A 13,021-nucleotide genomic window follows, 5' to 3' on the forward strand; every position below is an offset into this window, starting at 1 on the left:
TTGGAAGCACCAAGATTAGCTCATGCACTGTATTTGGCACCTGCCTGCCTTGTCTTGTCTTTTCCTGTAATTCTCAGCCACTGCTGTTCGCACACAATCTCTGAGTATGTATCCTTCCTATCCACAGTTTATATATAAAGATGTAAATATATACCAAAGAAATCAAGTTTTCTGGTTCCCTTGGAAAAGCTGTGATGTTCACCAATGCCACACTTCCCTGCCAGATGGCAAACACACAAAGGCCAGCAAAGAGGAGCAGGCTCAGAAAAAAATGCTTGGGATTTATGAGGTTTTATGGTATCTCTGTTGAAGCACTGACAGAACTGATACAAAAAAATGTCTTGCAAGAACTGGCTGCAACTGGGATTACAATATAAAAATGTGTCCCACATAAATGGCTCTACAGTTCCTGACAACTCATTTGGTTTAACATCAAGAATGATGGTTCAGAAATGAAACTAGACAGTTGGTAAGGAAAAATAAAAAAAAACCAACAACATTAAATAGTGAACAAGCTTCTTTTAAAAGCCATCTTTCCTCATGTTGCTACCTTAGTAACACTAATCATAACACAATTTAATTAGGGAAGCAGAACACCTTCCTTTAATCCTATCTAAGAACAGATTATAAAGATACTTGTTCTCTCACGTAGATTTAAGTAGTTATAACAAATCTACACTAAAAGGACAACTGGCCTGAAATACAGGAGCTCCTACTGTAAGAACAATCCAGCAATTTTCAAGTACCTTGACTGAAGAACAAACAAATTTATGTTACCTCAAATTGGGTTTGATGATCTGAAAGATCTAAGCTACCACTCCCTAGAAAACAGTTCTTTGAAATCCAGTAAGCAGGGTACCCCACTCTCATTCCTCTCCAATTATGTTCAAAAGTCAAATCCCAAGAAACCTTTCATAATTTATTATGTAAATGTAAAAAAGTGCTTGGAAAAAAGTGCTTGCATGCAAAACTGTTTACAGAGTGATTACATTTATCTTCTCTGGGTGGTTTTGTTTATTCAATATTTGATGTGAAGTGTCATACTCCCTAAAAAAACCATTACTGAACACTTGAGAATATCCATAAAGAATCTTAAGTGCTTTAAGTTAAATCAAATATGAAGGATGTTAACCATAAAATAAAAGCTTTCTGGTTTTTACTCACTGATTTGGTAATATTTTTTTAATCATACAATGCATATAAATATTTTGGGAGTAATGTGCTGCTTTTGGAATACTTATGAAACTTGCACATATTTTGCACAGTGTCACTGTACATCAGGAATTATTTCTAGACACAGAGTGAACTGCCTGTGCTTGTACTGCAGGAGTTGTCCCTGTGGGTCCTTCCAGGGGCAGCATCACGGGCCACAGACCAGGAGTTACACTTACCAATGCCTGAAGCTTAGGACAGTGTATGGAAAGTTGTATCAATGTGCTGTCAGTTATCTGGGAACAAAAGAAACCAAACATCAGCCATAAGCAACAGACAGTAGGAGAGGCAACCCTCCAATACGGTATCTCTTTCTCTACCAGATGAGGGTTCTGTTATTTCTGGAAAACAACTCATCACCTGTTACTCTCCAAGTATTTCCCTGTATAGAATTTCCCAATAATTATTTCTATTTCCTACCATAAACACAACACTATTTATAAAAACCAAAGAACATCTAGACGAAGGTGTTAATGTATTGCATTCTTACACTGGACATTCAATATTCCTTTCCATATTAAATCTCACCAAAACACACTCTTCCAAGTCCATCTTCTCCAGCTCATGGCAATTCTACAATAAACAAAAAATGAACAGATAAACAAAAAAATAAAATAAAACAACATATAGACATAAAATGATGCACAGGGCTTATAATATGGGACAGCACAGCTTGCAAAAGGAAATTGTGATCTAAATCCCTTCAAATATTTGATCACCATCAAATGACCAAAAAAAACTGTTAAAAGAAATAAACAGATCAATTAACAAGCAATACCCCACCTCCCTCTGAAACGTCTACATTTCGGCCTTTCTCCTATGAAGTGAAATGTCTCCTCCTAGTCCTGTAAGGTTTGAACAGGACATACCAGTGCTCAGCAGCCCTGCTTCCCTTCCCCCCCTCACTCCAAGCCCATGGTATTTACAGCCCATGCACTAAAGCCAGCTCCTCTGCACACACATGAACCCAGCTTCTGCCTTTATCAGCTACACCTGACTCACCTGGAATACACTTAAGCCTATGGCACATTTTCCTTCGTTGTCATACATTAGAAAGAAGCCTTAAAACCAAAATACTTTGGCAATAAATGCTGAAAATATTAAAATGGGGTCTACTTTAAGGGCAGAAGGAAGCTGCATGTCACACCTACCAATCTTCTCAGAGCAACATTCTGAGAGACTCCCAGCAAGCTTTCAGAAGTGCTTTAAATATCTGATCGTGATTAATTTTAAGAAAAGGATGTAACCTTGTGACCTTGCAACAGACCACACAGTGCCAAAGCTTGGCTCAATTCCCAATCTGTTTTTTCCAGGAACAGGAAAAAAAAGGTTTAAGAGCAGGCTTGAGGTGCCTACCAAGAGCCTGAGGATGCAGTGCTGGACAATCAGAAAACCACTCTGTTTAACCACTGTGGGTACCAAAAAAACCCTCCTTTTCACTCACATTACATATCAGCAGCATAAATTCCATTTACAGAGTATAATTTTCATGTTCAGATTTCCTAACCAGCAAACAACCAAGTCTGACATGAATCATTTGACACCAATATGCTTAGTGTACAGATTTACAGCATGAACCAGGGCACAAGTGCTTATAGTTTATAATGAACAATATAAGTGATCTGTCATTTAAAGTTATCTTCAGAACAATCAATTATACGCTGATTTTTTGGATATAAATATCACAAAGGTGTGTGCCATCAATATAAGGGAAATTCGGCTAGAATACGTAACACGAGTTTAGAATTATGTTAAGTGTAATAAACACAATTGAAACAAATGGAAAAAGAGAAGAAAAAAGTGAAAAATGCAATGATAGATGGCAAATTAGATCAAGTTGCACATCTAAGTATAACCCAGAAATGAAATAGCTTTTTAGTCCCCTCCTCCACTGGCTTCTTTCTACTTTAATTTTCCTCTTCTCATATTGCTTCCCAGCAGGACTACATCAATTCACAGCTGCTCAGCAGCAATGAAACAGGGCAAGCTGTAGCCTTCTGAAATGACCCTTACCCGTGCAAGAAGGGTAAACCCAGCATCTGTGAGATGTGAACATCTTGCAGCTTCCAAAATCCTGGAAAAGTTTTAAATGTTAAAGAAAACATTAACATAGAGAGAAGCAAATGCATCTGAGATACAAATCTGTCTTCTGCAACTTAAAAGTTCTCAATAGTAAAAGTATGTGTATATATATAGAAATACACACACACATCCCCTTCCCTATTTTTCACCGCAATTTCAAATTAAAAAGCAGACTTTTAATCCAGTTTATCAGAAGATTCTGACAGTCAGAGAACATTTAGTGGAAAAAAATTATACACAATGAGGGTCATTTTAACCTCTTGTTTCACTAAAAGCATAGTGACCGAGTTTTCTCCTGTGTTATCTGAGGAAAGATATGGGAAAATAAACCATGAGTTAAGGAAAATGCAGATGAAGCCTACATCTGTTATCTAAGCACAGGCTGCTGGGAAACAACAAAACTGAGAAAGTGCTTACTAGAAATCCCCTCAGAGCCCCTGCATGAAGCACAGTGAAGCAAGTTACCAGAAAGCATGGAGCTAAAAACCTCCAAGCCTGGAGTAAGAACAACAAACTATATCAACACAACCTTAAAGAAAATGACAGTGTTTTGGAAAGATATTCCTAACACTCTTCCAACAGGTCCTAACACTCTTCCAGAAGGTCCAACTGCCCCAAACATCACAACTAGTATGCACAACAGGCCTCCATACCATTTGTTGTCTTTGTCCTTTTTTTAAGGAACACTTTCCTTTCCAGGTGGAGTGAGTATCAAGACGAGTAAGGGGAAACCACAGTGCCATGGGATGAGCAGCACAAACTAAGTGCAGGTTACCATAGCAACCACTGCAGGGGCTGGCAGGGGCTGGCAGGGAGGAGGCAGGGAGGAGGGACAAAAGAACTTTTTGTGGCAGTACTGAGAAGCTTCCAGATCCTTCCACTGCTTTGGGAGGCCATTAGAACACTCTCTCTAGAGGGAAAGGGCAAAGGGAAAAGCCACACTGGGTGTATGAACAAATTCCAACCCCATCGAAGTACAGGATGTGGGGCTCTGACTATGACTTTGCTGGATCAGCCTCTTCCAAGCCAAAAGCAAGAGGGCAGCCAAGTTTAGAGCTGAGCAGCCCCACAGGCTTGAAAAGCCACTTTCAGAGTTCCAGTCTTCCAACAAGGTTCAGAAGTATGAGGGAAACTCAAGCTAAATACAAGACAGGCATGTCTTCCCAAATGGATGGTTCTAATACCTCTGGGACTTTCTTTACAGACTTACATTCAGGAATTCTGTGCCCTTCCATCCAGGGCAGTTAGCAGCCTATCATAAAATACTCTCAGCTACTCTGAAAATTGCCTGTTATACCAAATAGGAAGGGAAAAAACAACACCACCACAAAAAACTCCCACAATTCAGGTCACATTTGTCACCCTTCTAACTCCTTTAATCAAAATGCTAGAAACCCCATCTCATTACATGGATGATTTTAAAGGGGGGCGCAGAGGCAATGACATCTGCAATGACATCCAAAATAGTGAGGACACTACTTCCTGCATACCCAGTTGAAAAGACAACTATAGAAACAGGATAAGCAGCTCTAGCTGTCCTGAAATTGGGTGTGCAGACAGGGCAGGAGAATGGGGAGTGAGCTGTAATCACACATGCTGCATTAAACAGGCCCCAGAATGAAAAAAAAGGGTGAGATGGCATTGGGTAGCATGGAAATAATGAGCAAAGTTCTAATTTTTGCTTTTGTTTTAGTAATTGTGCTTAAATACAGAGGGCTCATCTTTTTTCCTTTTACAGCTGACATGAATTTCCCACCCAGTGACTTGTGAAAAAGTACCTAACATAGGAGTTGATGAGGCAAAATGATATTCAAAGGGGATTCTCCACTCTTATGAAGAAATGTTCTCTGAGTCAGACTCAGTTGCATTCATTGCCTAGAGCTGCTTTTTGGGCACACCTGGAATATCTCTGCACTCGGCACCTCCCTACTCCTGTGGAATTAGCACCTGGTGGGACTGAAAGGAATATGATCCTGACTTTCCCACACAGAGGAAGAATACGATCCACAGTCTCACCCAGACAAAGGCATTCACGGTTCACAGATGTTTTTCTTGACAAGCCTTGCCAAAATACCTACAAGTATTATAGCATTAAAAAGTGCTAATAAAGAAAAAAAGGAAAAAAAAGAGATGGTACCAAGCACCTGAAAGAGCAAATGTAAAGAGGGATGATAAGATATCTGTATGTTGATGTGAGATAAGAAATATAGCTGAAGGGTCTGCTGAAAGCTTGACCTAAGTTTCTGTCCAAGGAGATATTTGTGACTGGTAACAACTGAATCAGGGAAATGCAACAGTATCATAGAAAGCAGCATAGTAGGACATTCAAGATCCTGAAGTGAAGTGAGAGTAGCACAGCACAGAAAATACACAAAAATTTCCTGATAGGGTCAACAAGTCCAACAGAGGCAGCAGCAGCAGAGTTTTCTTTCACACTCAACACTGAAATATTCAGAAAGTACAGAACAAGTGTGGAATTACATTTCCCTTTAATTTCCAACAAAATTCTTATCAAGTGCTTTCCATCCATGGTCCCAAAAGTCTAGCTGTAACCAGCTGCATCCTCTATCCTTCCAACATGCAGTAATCCTCAGCAGCAATCACTGCAAAGGGTCATGTTCTTTCCCTGTGCTGTTCCTCATTACAGGAGCAGAGCAGCAGACGCCTTCCCCCTCGTGGCTGACAGTTTTCCTACCAAAGCTGAAACAATTCCTGTTGCACTTGTACAGCCCTTGGAAAGAACTGCGCAACTAGCAGCAGTTTAGACCTCCTTTTATTTCCCATCTGAGATGCTAATTGAGAAAACAAGAGAAATGGTGGAAAAAGACCAGCAGTAACAGCACAGCTGTCTAGGGAACTCCACTAAGTTTGCCAAAAGGCTCCTAAGCTCCTAATAAATATGAGCAGGGACACAAAGGGCACTGTCAGCCTGGAATTGTCTTAAGGACAGGTTTTCTACAGTAACAAAAGCTCTTTTTCACCCATTCAGCTAAAGGAACACCGTGTATCAGCACATGGTACACTGGAATTTGAATGCAGCATCCCCTATTTTTTACACACTACTCATTCCTCCACTGTCTGTGATTTAAGGATAACAAGTCCTGACTCCTGTGTGTTCCTGTCATAAATGGCCATTTGTCATCCAAAAATCTTTTAATTTGATTTATTTTAAAATTGAAAGTATTATCTGTCTCTACAATATGTCTCCTTAACCAGGGAGCTGCTGCATAACTGAACTATGGTTTTAAAGCCCACCATAGCATATATGTTTGCACAAATTACACCAATGTGGAAGCTTTTATTATTTTTAACTGATAAGCCCCTATTGTTCAAAACATCTCTCATAAATATCAGTCCATGCTTGCAAAGACATGAGCACACTTTATTTCAGAGTTTAAGAACACCAGGCTGTATTGCAGAGCATATTAAAAGCACTTTCATAATAAAATCTTTAAATATAATAATCAGATATAATTTAGCTATTTTTCAAGACAAATGACTGCATAAAACCACACCACAGTACAAACATCAAAAGAAACAACACAACTACATAACTTAGCTTTTAGAAAAGTAATGGGCTTTATATCTTCTTTTTTTCTCACTTGTAGTTAGTACCTAAAATATTTAGCTAGAAGCACAGAATTTAACTGCTGGGTTCAGCACATCTTATTTCTTATATATTAACTTATTATTTCTTATATATTAACTTTTGTTTTTCTGATATACGGTGAACTACATTAATATGAAGCTACAGAGGACCAGCCCTCAAGTTTATGTACTGAGTGTTTTGGTTGCAAATACAGCTCATCTTCAGAAGTGAATTTCTTAGATCAGGCCAGTAAGAACATGATGTACAACACACTCACGACATACTCACTTCAGCCTTGGACAGTTCAGACCAAGTGCTGTGAGAGAAGCATCTGTCAGGTTGCTACAGCCTGAAACACAGAGTGACTGCAGTCTGTGGCATCCTCTACAGATTTTCACAATGCCTTCATCTGAAATTTGCTGCAATACAGAAGAAGGTTGAAGTTACTTCCTTATCAAGTAATCGGCCAAGAACAAAACTCAAGACATTGCCACTGAACTGCTACTGTCACACTGTATATAACCAAGGCAACCTGGGTTTTCAACCAAAAAATACAGTCAGGAAACCACATACAAAGATAACACTGAAGATAACCAACATTTATAATTCCTACTTAACTATGTGTTTTTCCACAGACCTTAAGTTCTACTCTAAGGCAGTCTGAATCACCAAGTGAGAGTTGTTTGTTGTCTTCCTCTTTCACATTGCTTTTTGTTTTATAATTTTTTAATTTTTTAAAAATTGTGCTCACTTCTTATATATTGGTGCATCCAGGTCTTCTGTTCCAGCGACTGTAAGTTTGGGAACAGTGCAAAAGAGATTTCAAAGCCTCACAGCAGGAGAGTTAACGACCTAATTTGCCCTAGAGCAAGGGCAAAATCCTTCAGCTTCTGATAATTTTTGAAGCAAGAGTTACAGGGAAACAATTACACATAATCCATTTTTTACAGAAGGTAAGTGTAAAAGCCAGATTTGCCCTACCCTGTACATACCCCTTTAGATGAAAAGTTTAACTCAAAAGAGGGCTTCTAATTTCTCAAAAGCATTTTGTAGTAGATATTCTGTAAGGAGTAACTCCAAATTTAAAATATGAATAAATACATTTTCTCTCTGAAACAGGAACTATAAGAAATAGCCCCATTGCAGCTGCACACAAAATAGCAACAGGAACTGGATGACTGTGCGTGTGCAAATAAAATTTTGTTTACAAGTCTTCTGAAAAAAGCTCTCTGTCCTCCTCCTCCTAACACTTATCAATTTAATTTTTCTGCTGTGTGGAACAGGTTGTTTTATTTCCTGCCTTAATCTTGCAATAGTAGCAAAGACCTTCACAGTATTTTTAATAGAAAGCCTTGTATAAGCCCCTCATTTGAGTATGCTCATACAACTGTAGAGTATTTCTGATACTATTACCACAAAAATAACCATTCCTAGATGAAAACAGGATGAGAAATAGCTCGGCACAAAGGGAGATTACCTTATGCTTCTCCCTCCCCAGCCCAGCACTTTTTAATATCAGAAGTTTAGATTTTGCAAATAACTCAGTCAAATTATTATCAGCAGAAAATTAGAATTCTCGTTTGGGGGATCCAGAAAGATTTGTATAATCTACAGGTAAGAAGATAAGTTTTGGAGTTCTGTCCAAATCAGTCAGGTGCTTCTGGATTTGACTCTCCAAAACCATGTTATTTTCTGGAACTGTTCTGTTTGCTTTGAGAAATACACATGATGCTGTTACTGGAAAAAGGGATGGCTTTGAAGGCAAGCACTATGTAAATTTTATGCTGCTGTAACAAGCCCTCAAGTCATATATGAAAATTTTCCACTCTGAAATTGCTTGTGATTTCAATGCCCATATCACTGTCAGGAAAGAAAAGTGTTCGAAAAATGCCTGCAAGTCCCTGCAAGTTTCTAAAATCTTTCTCTAAAGATGGTACCTTTCAAATGTGCAGTTTCCAAAGCTAATACAAGTTCATTCCACAGCTGCTGGAGCTGGCCTGGCATTTTACAGGGTCCATAAAACAGTCACTAGAATGACAGTGGGGGTCATATAAAGCACAAGGACACCTGCTGTGTAAAAATCCCTTTGATCATATGGAGCCTGGATGCTTCTGGAAGCATTCTTCCAAGCCATAGCAAGCAGGACACACTTCCAGAGAAATACAGCTTTAAAGCACATGCAATTAAGTAGGACACACAGACGAGCAACTCAGAAAACTGAAAGGAAAAAGTACTTTCCCTCAGGAGGATTTTTTGTTTGTACTAAATAACAACAGATATCCTGACCAAAGGAAAGCTCTGGTGCAATTCTGCGCCAATGCCACTGTGAAGTGGGAGAGATAAGAACTGATTATCATCTGACTGCTTGAGATCCTTCCACAAGAACAGTCAGAAAAGGCTGGCCTTGATATATCTCAGTCTCAGGCAAAACACAACAGAAAAAGAACTTGTGAGAAGGGCAGCAAAAGGAAGAGTAAAAGGGGAGGAAATTACGTACTGACTTTATTTAAGTGTGGTTCTGACCAAAAGAAGGTACTTCACTGCCATTCTCTTTCAGTGCCCAGCTTCAGTGGGCACCTACATTCAGACTGAAAAATTCTCTTTCACTAAACATTAGTGTCATGGAAGCTCAAGCTTTGTATTCTTATTGTTCTTATTTTCTGCAATTTTAATGTAACTTTAAATAATCCCTAACACTCAAAAATACTCAACACTTTAAAGAAATCTATTAGGTTCAATCTTAACAAAAAATGTTTCCATGCCCCATTCATTCTAGAACAATCTGTAAAACAGATTTGAAAGGTTGGCAGGTTTTTATGATACCTTCTAGCAATAAAACTAGAAAACTTTTCAAAAACAAACAAACAAAAATATAATTTCATTATTCAGCTCTGCATGATTGAAACACTGAAATCCTAATTGATTTCAATATCTTTTGAGGCTTATTTGCAGGGAAAGAATGACTTAGATATATTTAAAATCCAAAAGAAGGCCTTTCCCATTCCTGAAAAGTCACATCAGAAACAATGAAAAAGCCAATATTAACCAGAGCAAAGAAAATTTGTGTTCTCTAAGTAGAATTAAAAGTACATGAATGATTCCTAGTCATTTCATGACTAATGAATGTGTTCTCCATTAATATTGGAAAGGCATGCCCTTCTGCCACTTAGATGGTTCTGAATCATCTTCAGTTATGATGCCATTACTTTTTAATCTCTATTATGTAGCCCAGAACATGAGTTCTGCTCAATTAGAAACCTTAGAATTATGAATAGACCAAAATGCTATACAGTTCATGAAATTTGAATGAATGCAGTTAATTCTTACTCTAGAGTTTACCACACTTAAAAGATGTAATGAAGGGGAAAAAATAACCCAACACTTCAAGTCAAAACTCAGCTGTAGAAACAGCCAGGTCATTTAAAGATACTATTTCACACAAAATCCTATAAACTCCATAAATGCACTATCTTACTTAAGTGTATAGCAGATCAATTGATTAGCATTCAAAATGATTTCTGATTTTTAGAGAATGTACCTTTGGAAGCTTCAAATACTTACTGTACACGATTGCAAATTCAGGATTACAAGCTCATGACAGTGATTTTGAATGTGTTTCAATGCCTCATCTTCTAACTGCATTTAGTAATTAAATTGGACATAGGAAAAGAAACAAGAAATTAAAAGCACAGCAAAGCAGCCAAAAAAATGTACACATCTTGCAATACTGAACAAAATACTATAACAAAAATGACATTTTTTAATTCATGGAGATTTCAAAAACCCAAAATAAAATTTTATTCCTAAAGGATCACCCAAGCAATTATGTACCTGTGTGCAACCTCTAAGAAATAGAGCTTTTAGTCCACTACACCCTTTCACCAGTGCTTCAATACCATCCTTCGTAATCTGATCACACCAGGAAAGATTCAAATGTTCCAGATTTCTGCAACCCTCACTGGGAGAATTAAAAAAATACATAAAGTTAAATCCAGCCTTCAAATAGTCATAACAGTGGGAAACCCAAATTAAACACACTGTTAGAAATTAATGATAGCCAGTGGACTGCGCCAGGCCTCCACAGAAAAGTCATGAGAAAAGACCACACACAAGCACCACAGTCTACAACCCAGAAGTCTTAGATATAGAATACAGCCCGTGCTGATTCACAGTACAAAGGTTCAGCACCAATATTTTAACTTTATTAAATGCTGAACAGCTCTTTAAACACTTTTCTTTAACACAGAACACTGAATCTTCTTACCTTAAGCCTTTCAAAGAACTGTTTGTGATGGCTACGCAGGATGTCAGATCCAGATGTTTCAGCTTGGAACAGAATCTGCTAAGACTGTAACACGTGCTGCAAAACAGCAGACACACTAAAAATACCTTCAGCTACTTCTTTTTCCAAATTTTCCCATCAATCAAAAAACCTCTTTGACTTACCTGTCAGTGATTTTTGTGCACCCATTCAGATTTAAGTGTTCTATATTTCTGCAGTTCTGTGCAAAGGTCCTAAAACACAACAAAAAGCTGAATTAATAAGATGTCCCGAGTGCAAGGCAGTCACTAGAGCGCGCTCTGTCCCACCTGTACCTCCTCCCACCTTGGTCAAAAAAGCCTGATCTTCCAGCCACAGAGTAGCTGCAAAGCATGTGTCAAACACATTTCTCAGTGGTAGCTTTTTCCTTTTTCTACTGCAAGCTCCTGGTCTTAGGAAAGTGCTGTTTCTCTCACAAACACCACTTGGGCAAGGTGGTTATTTCTGTCATATATCAGCCAGGACTTGCTTCAAACACCGTAACAAAAACTCAAAGGGCATAAACAGAAAGCTTCAAGTGTTACATCAGTTAAACATTAGGCTTCTGGGAAGAGTTTTTGCACATCTCATTACTGAAACCTTTGCAAGTCTTAATAAGGAACTTGCTCCCACAGTAAATGGAAAGGGACACACCTGGTACAATAGCAAGGGTGACCTAAGTCTACACAACTACCAGTGGAATTCCCTGTAGGCTGCAAATTGCTTCTTTATTATTTTAAAAATTAAAAAGCATCAGTGTGCACTACTGGATATGAACTTTAAGGATGATTGGAGCTATTATACTGCTGAGAGCCTGTATATATCATTATAATAATTAGCCGGAAGAAATATATATGTTTTCTTTTCATCTGTGCAAAGTAATATTTACAGATACATTGCATTTCAGAACACTGTTTTTTTGCCCATGTTTCCTTCAGCTGCATGGATTTTATTGGCAGGAGGGAAGGAAACACACAAAAACAGTTTTGTCTGGAGGCTTGCCCTGGTTAACAGATCTGACTACACGCTCAGCTGGTAACAACTTCTGGCTCTATAGCATGGGTTGCAAACAATGGAAAAAAAACCCAGCAAGCAATTATACTGGTGAGACTTTCCACTTGAATATTCAAAACAGCTATTCCAAAATTCATATACTAGAGGGAGATTTAGAATCAAGACACTCTTCAAATCACTTGGAAAGATGTTACACTTTGGAGGAACAGCAAACTGCCTCTGAGATTCAAGCACGGGGCATGTCCTGACAGACCTGCCACAAGCATTCAGTGCTTACATGGCCAATATCTACATCAGTAATTGGCTATTTTACTCAAAAGTTGATGTAGGAGAGGGATAGATAGAGAAATGAGAATTGCCCACAAAACTAATAGATCCGGAAACAACGCAAATAGCCTTACAGGAAAAATCCCTTTCAGAACAAGTATCTGAAAATTAATGCTGCATGAATTTACTCTAGAGACAAAAGTTAAAGAATTGACTTACTTATAAATTTTAGAAATAGGGAAAGGCCACAGGACACTAGCCTAGTGTCCAGTGATAACAAAATCTTTGTGCTTATATTTTCCACCTGAGAATGGCCACAGTACTTGAGACTGAACACCATCCAGCCCAGGCTCCAGGGAGAGAGGAGGAAAGCATAACTGCAAAAAGCCAGACCCCAAGATTTCCTCCAAACGTTCTTTGAGCCCTAAAGCATTTGTGCTGCTCCACCTTCAGCTGGAGGTAGGATGTTAGGGTTTAGATACTCACAGAAATATCCAGAAGAACCTGGCTAAACAGTTTGCATTGGAAAAAGCTTATATGGATTCTGGGAACAAAGC

The 13,021-nt window shown here is 38.5% G+C and overlaps 1 protein-coding gene across 2 annotated transcripts in view; it reads right to left on the reverse strand.

The window, feature by feature from the left end:
- Positions 1-13,021, reverse strand: part of FBXL2 (F-box and leucine rich repeat protein 2) — a 52,435-nt gene that overhangs the window by 5,404 nt on the left and 34,010 nt on the right. Inside the window, exons 6-13 of one of the 2 annotated variants that reach the window (XM_084202731.1) lie at positions 11,330-11,398; positions 11,148-11,243; positions 10,715-10,841; positions 10,445-10,519; positions 7,172-7,302; positions 3,226-3,286; positions 1,741-1,785; positions 1,392-1,448 (exon numbers count right to left, since the gene is read on the reverse strand). In XM_084202731.1, coding sequence (XP_084058857.1) covers positions 1,392-1,448; positions 1,741-1,785; positions 3,226-3,286; positions 7,172-7,302; positions 10,445-10,519; positions 10,715-10,841; positions 11,148-11,243; positions 11,330-11,398 — 661 coding nt within the window. Of the gene's footprint in view, positions 1-1,391; positions 1,449-1,740; positions 1,786-3,225; positions 3,287-7,171; positions 7,303-10,444; positions 10,520-10,714; positions 10,842-11,147; positions 11,263-11,329; positions 11,399-13,021 lie in introns of both variants that reach the window. The other variant, XM_084202732.1, reaches the window with a different exon arrangement.

Source organism: Fringilla coelebs (assembly GCF_963513975.1).
Source record: "Fringilla coelebs genome assembly, chromosome: 1".
Lineage (NCBI taxonomy): Eukaryota > Metazoa > Chordata > Aves > Passeriformes > Fringillidae > Fringilla > Fringilla coelebs.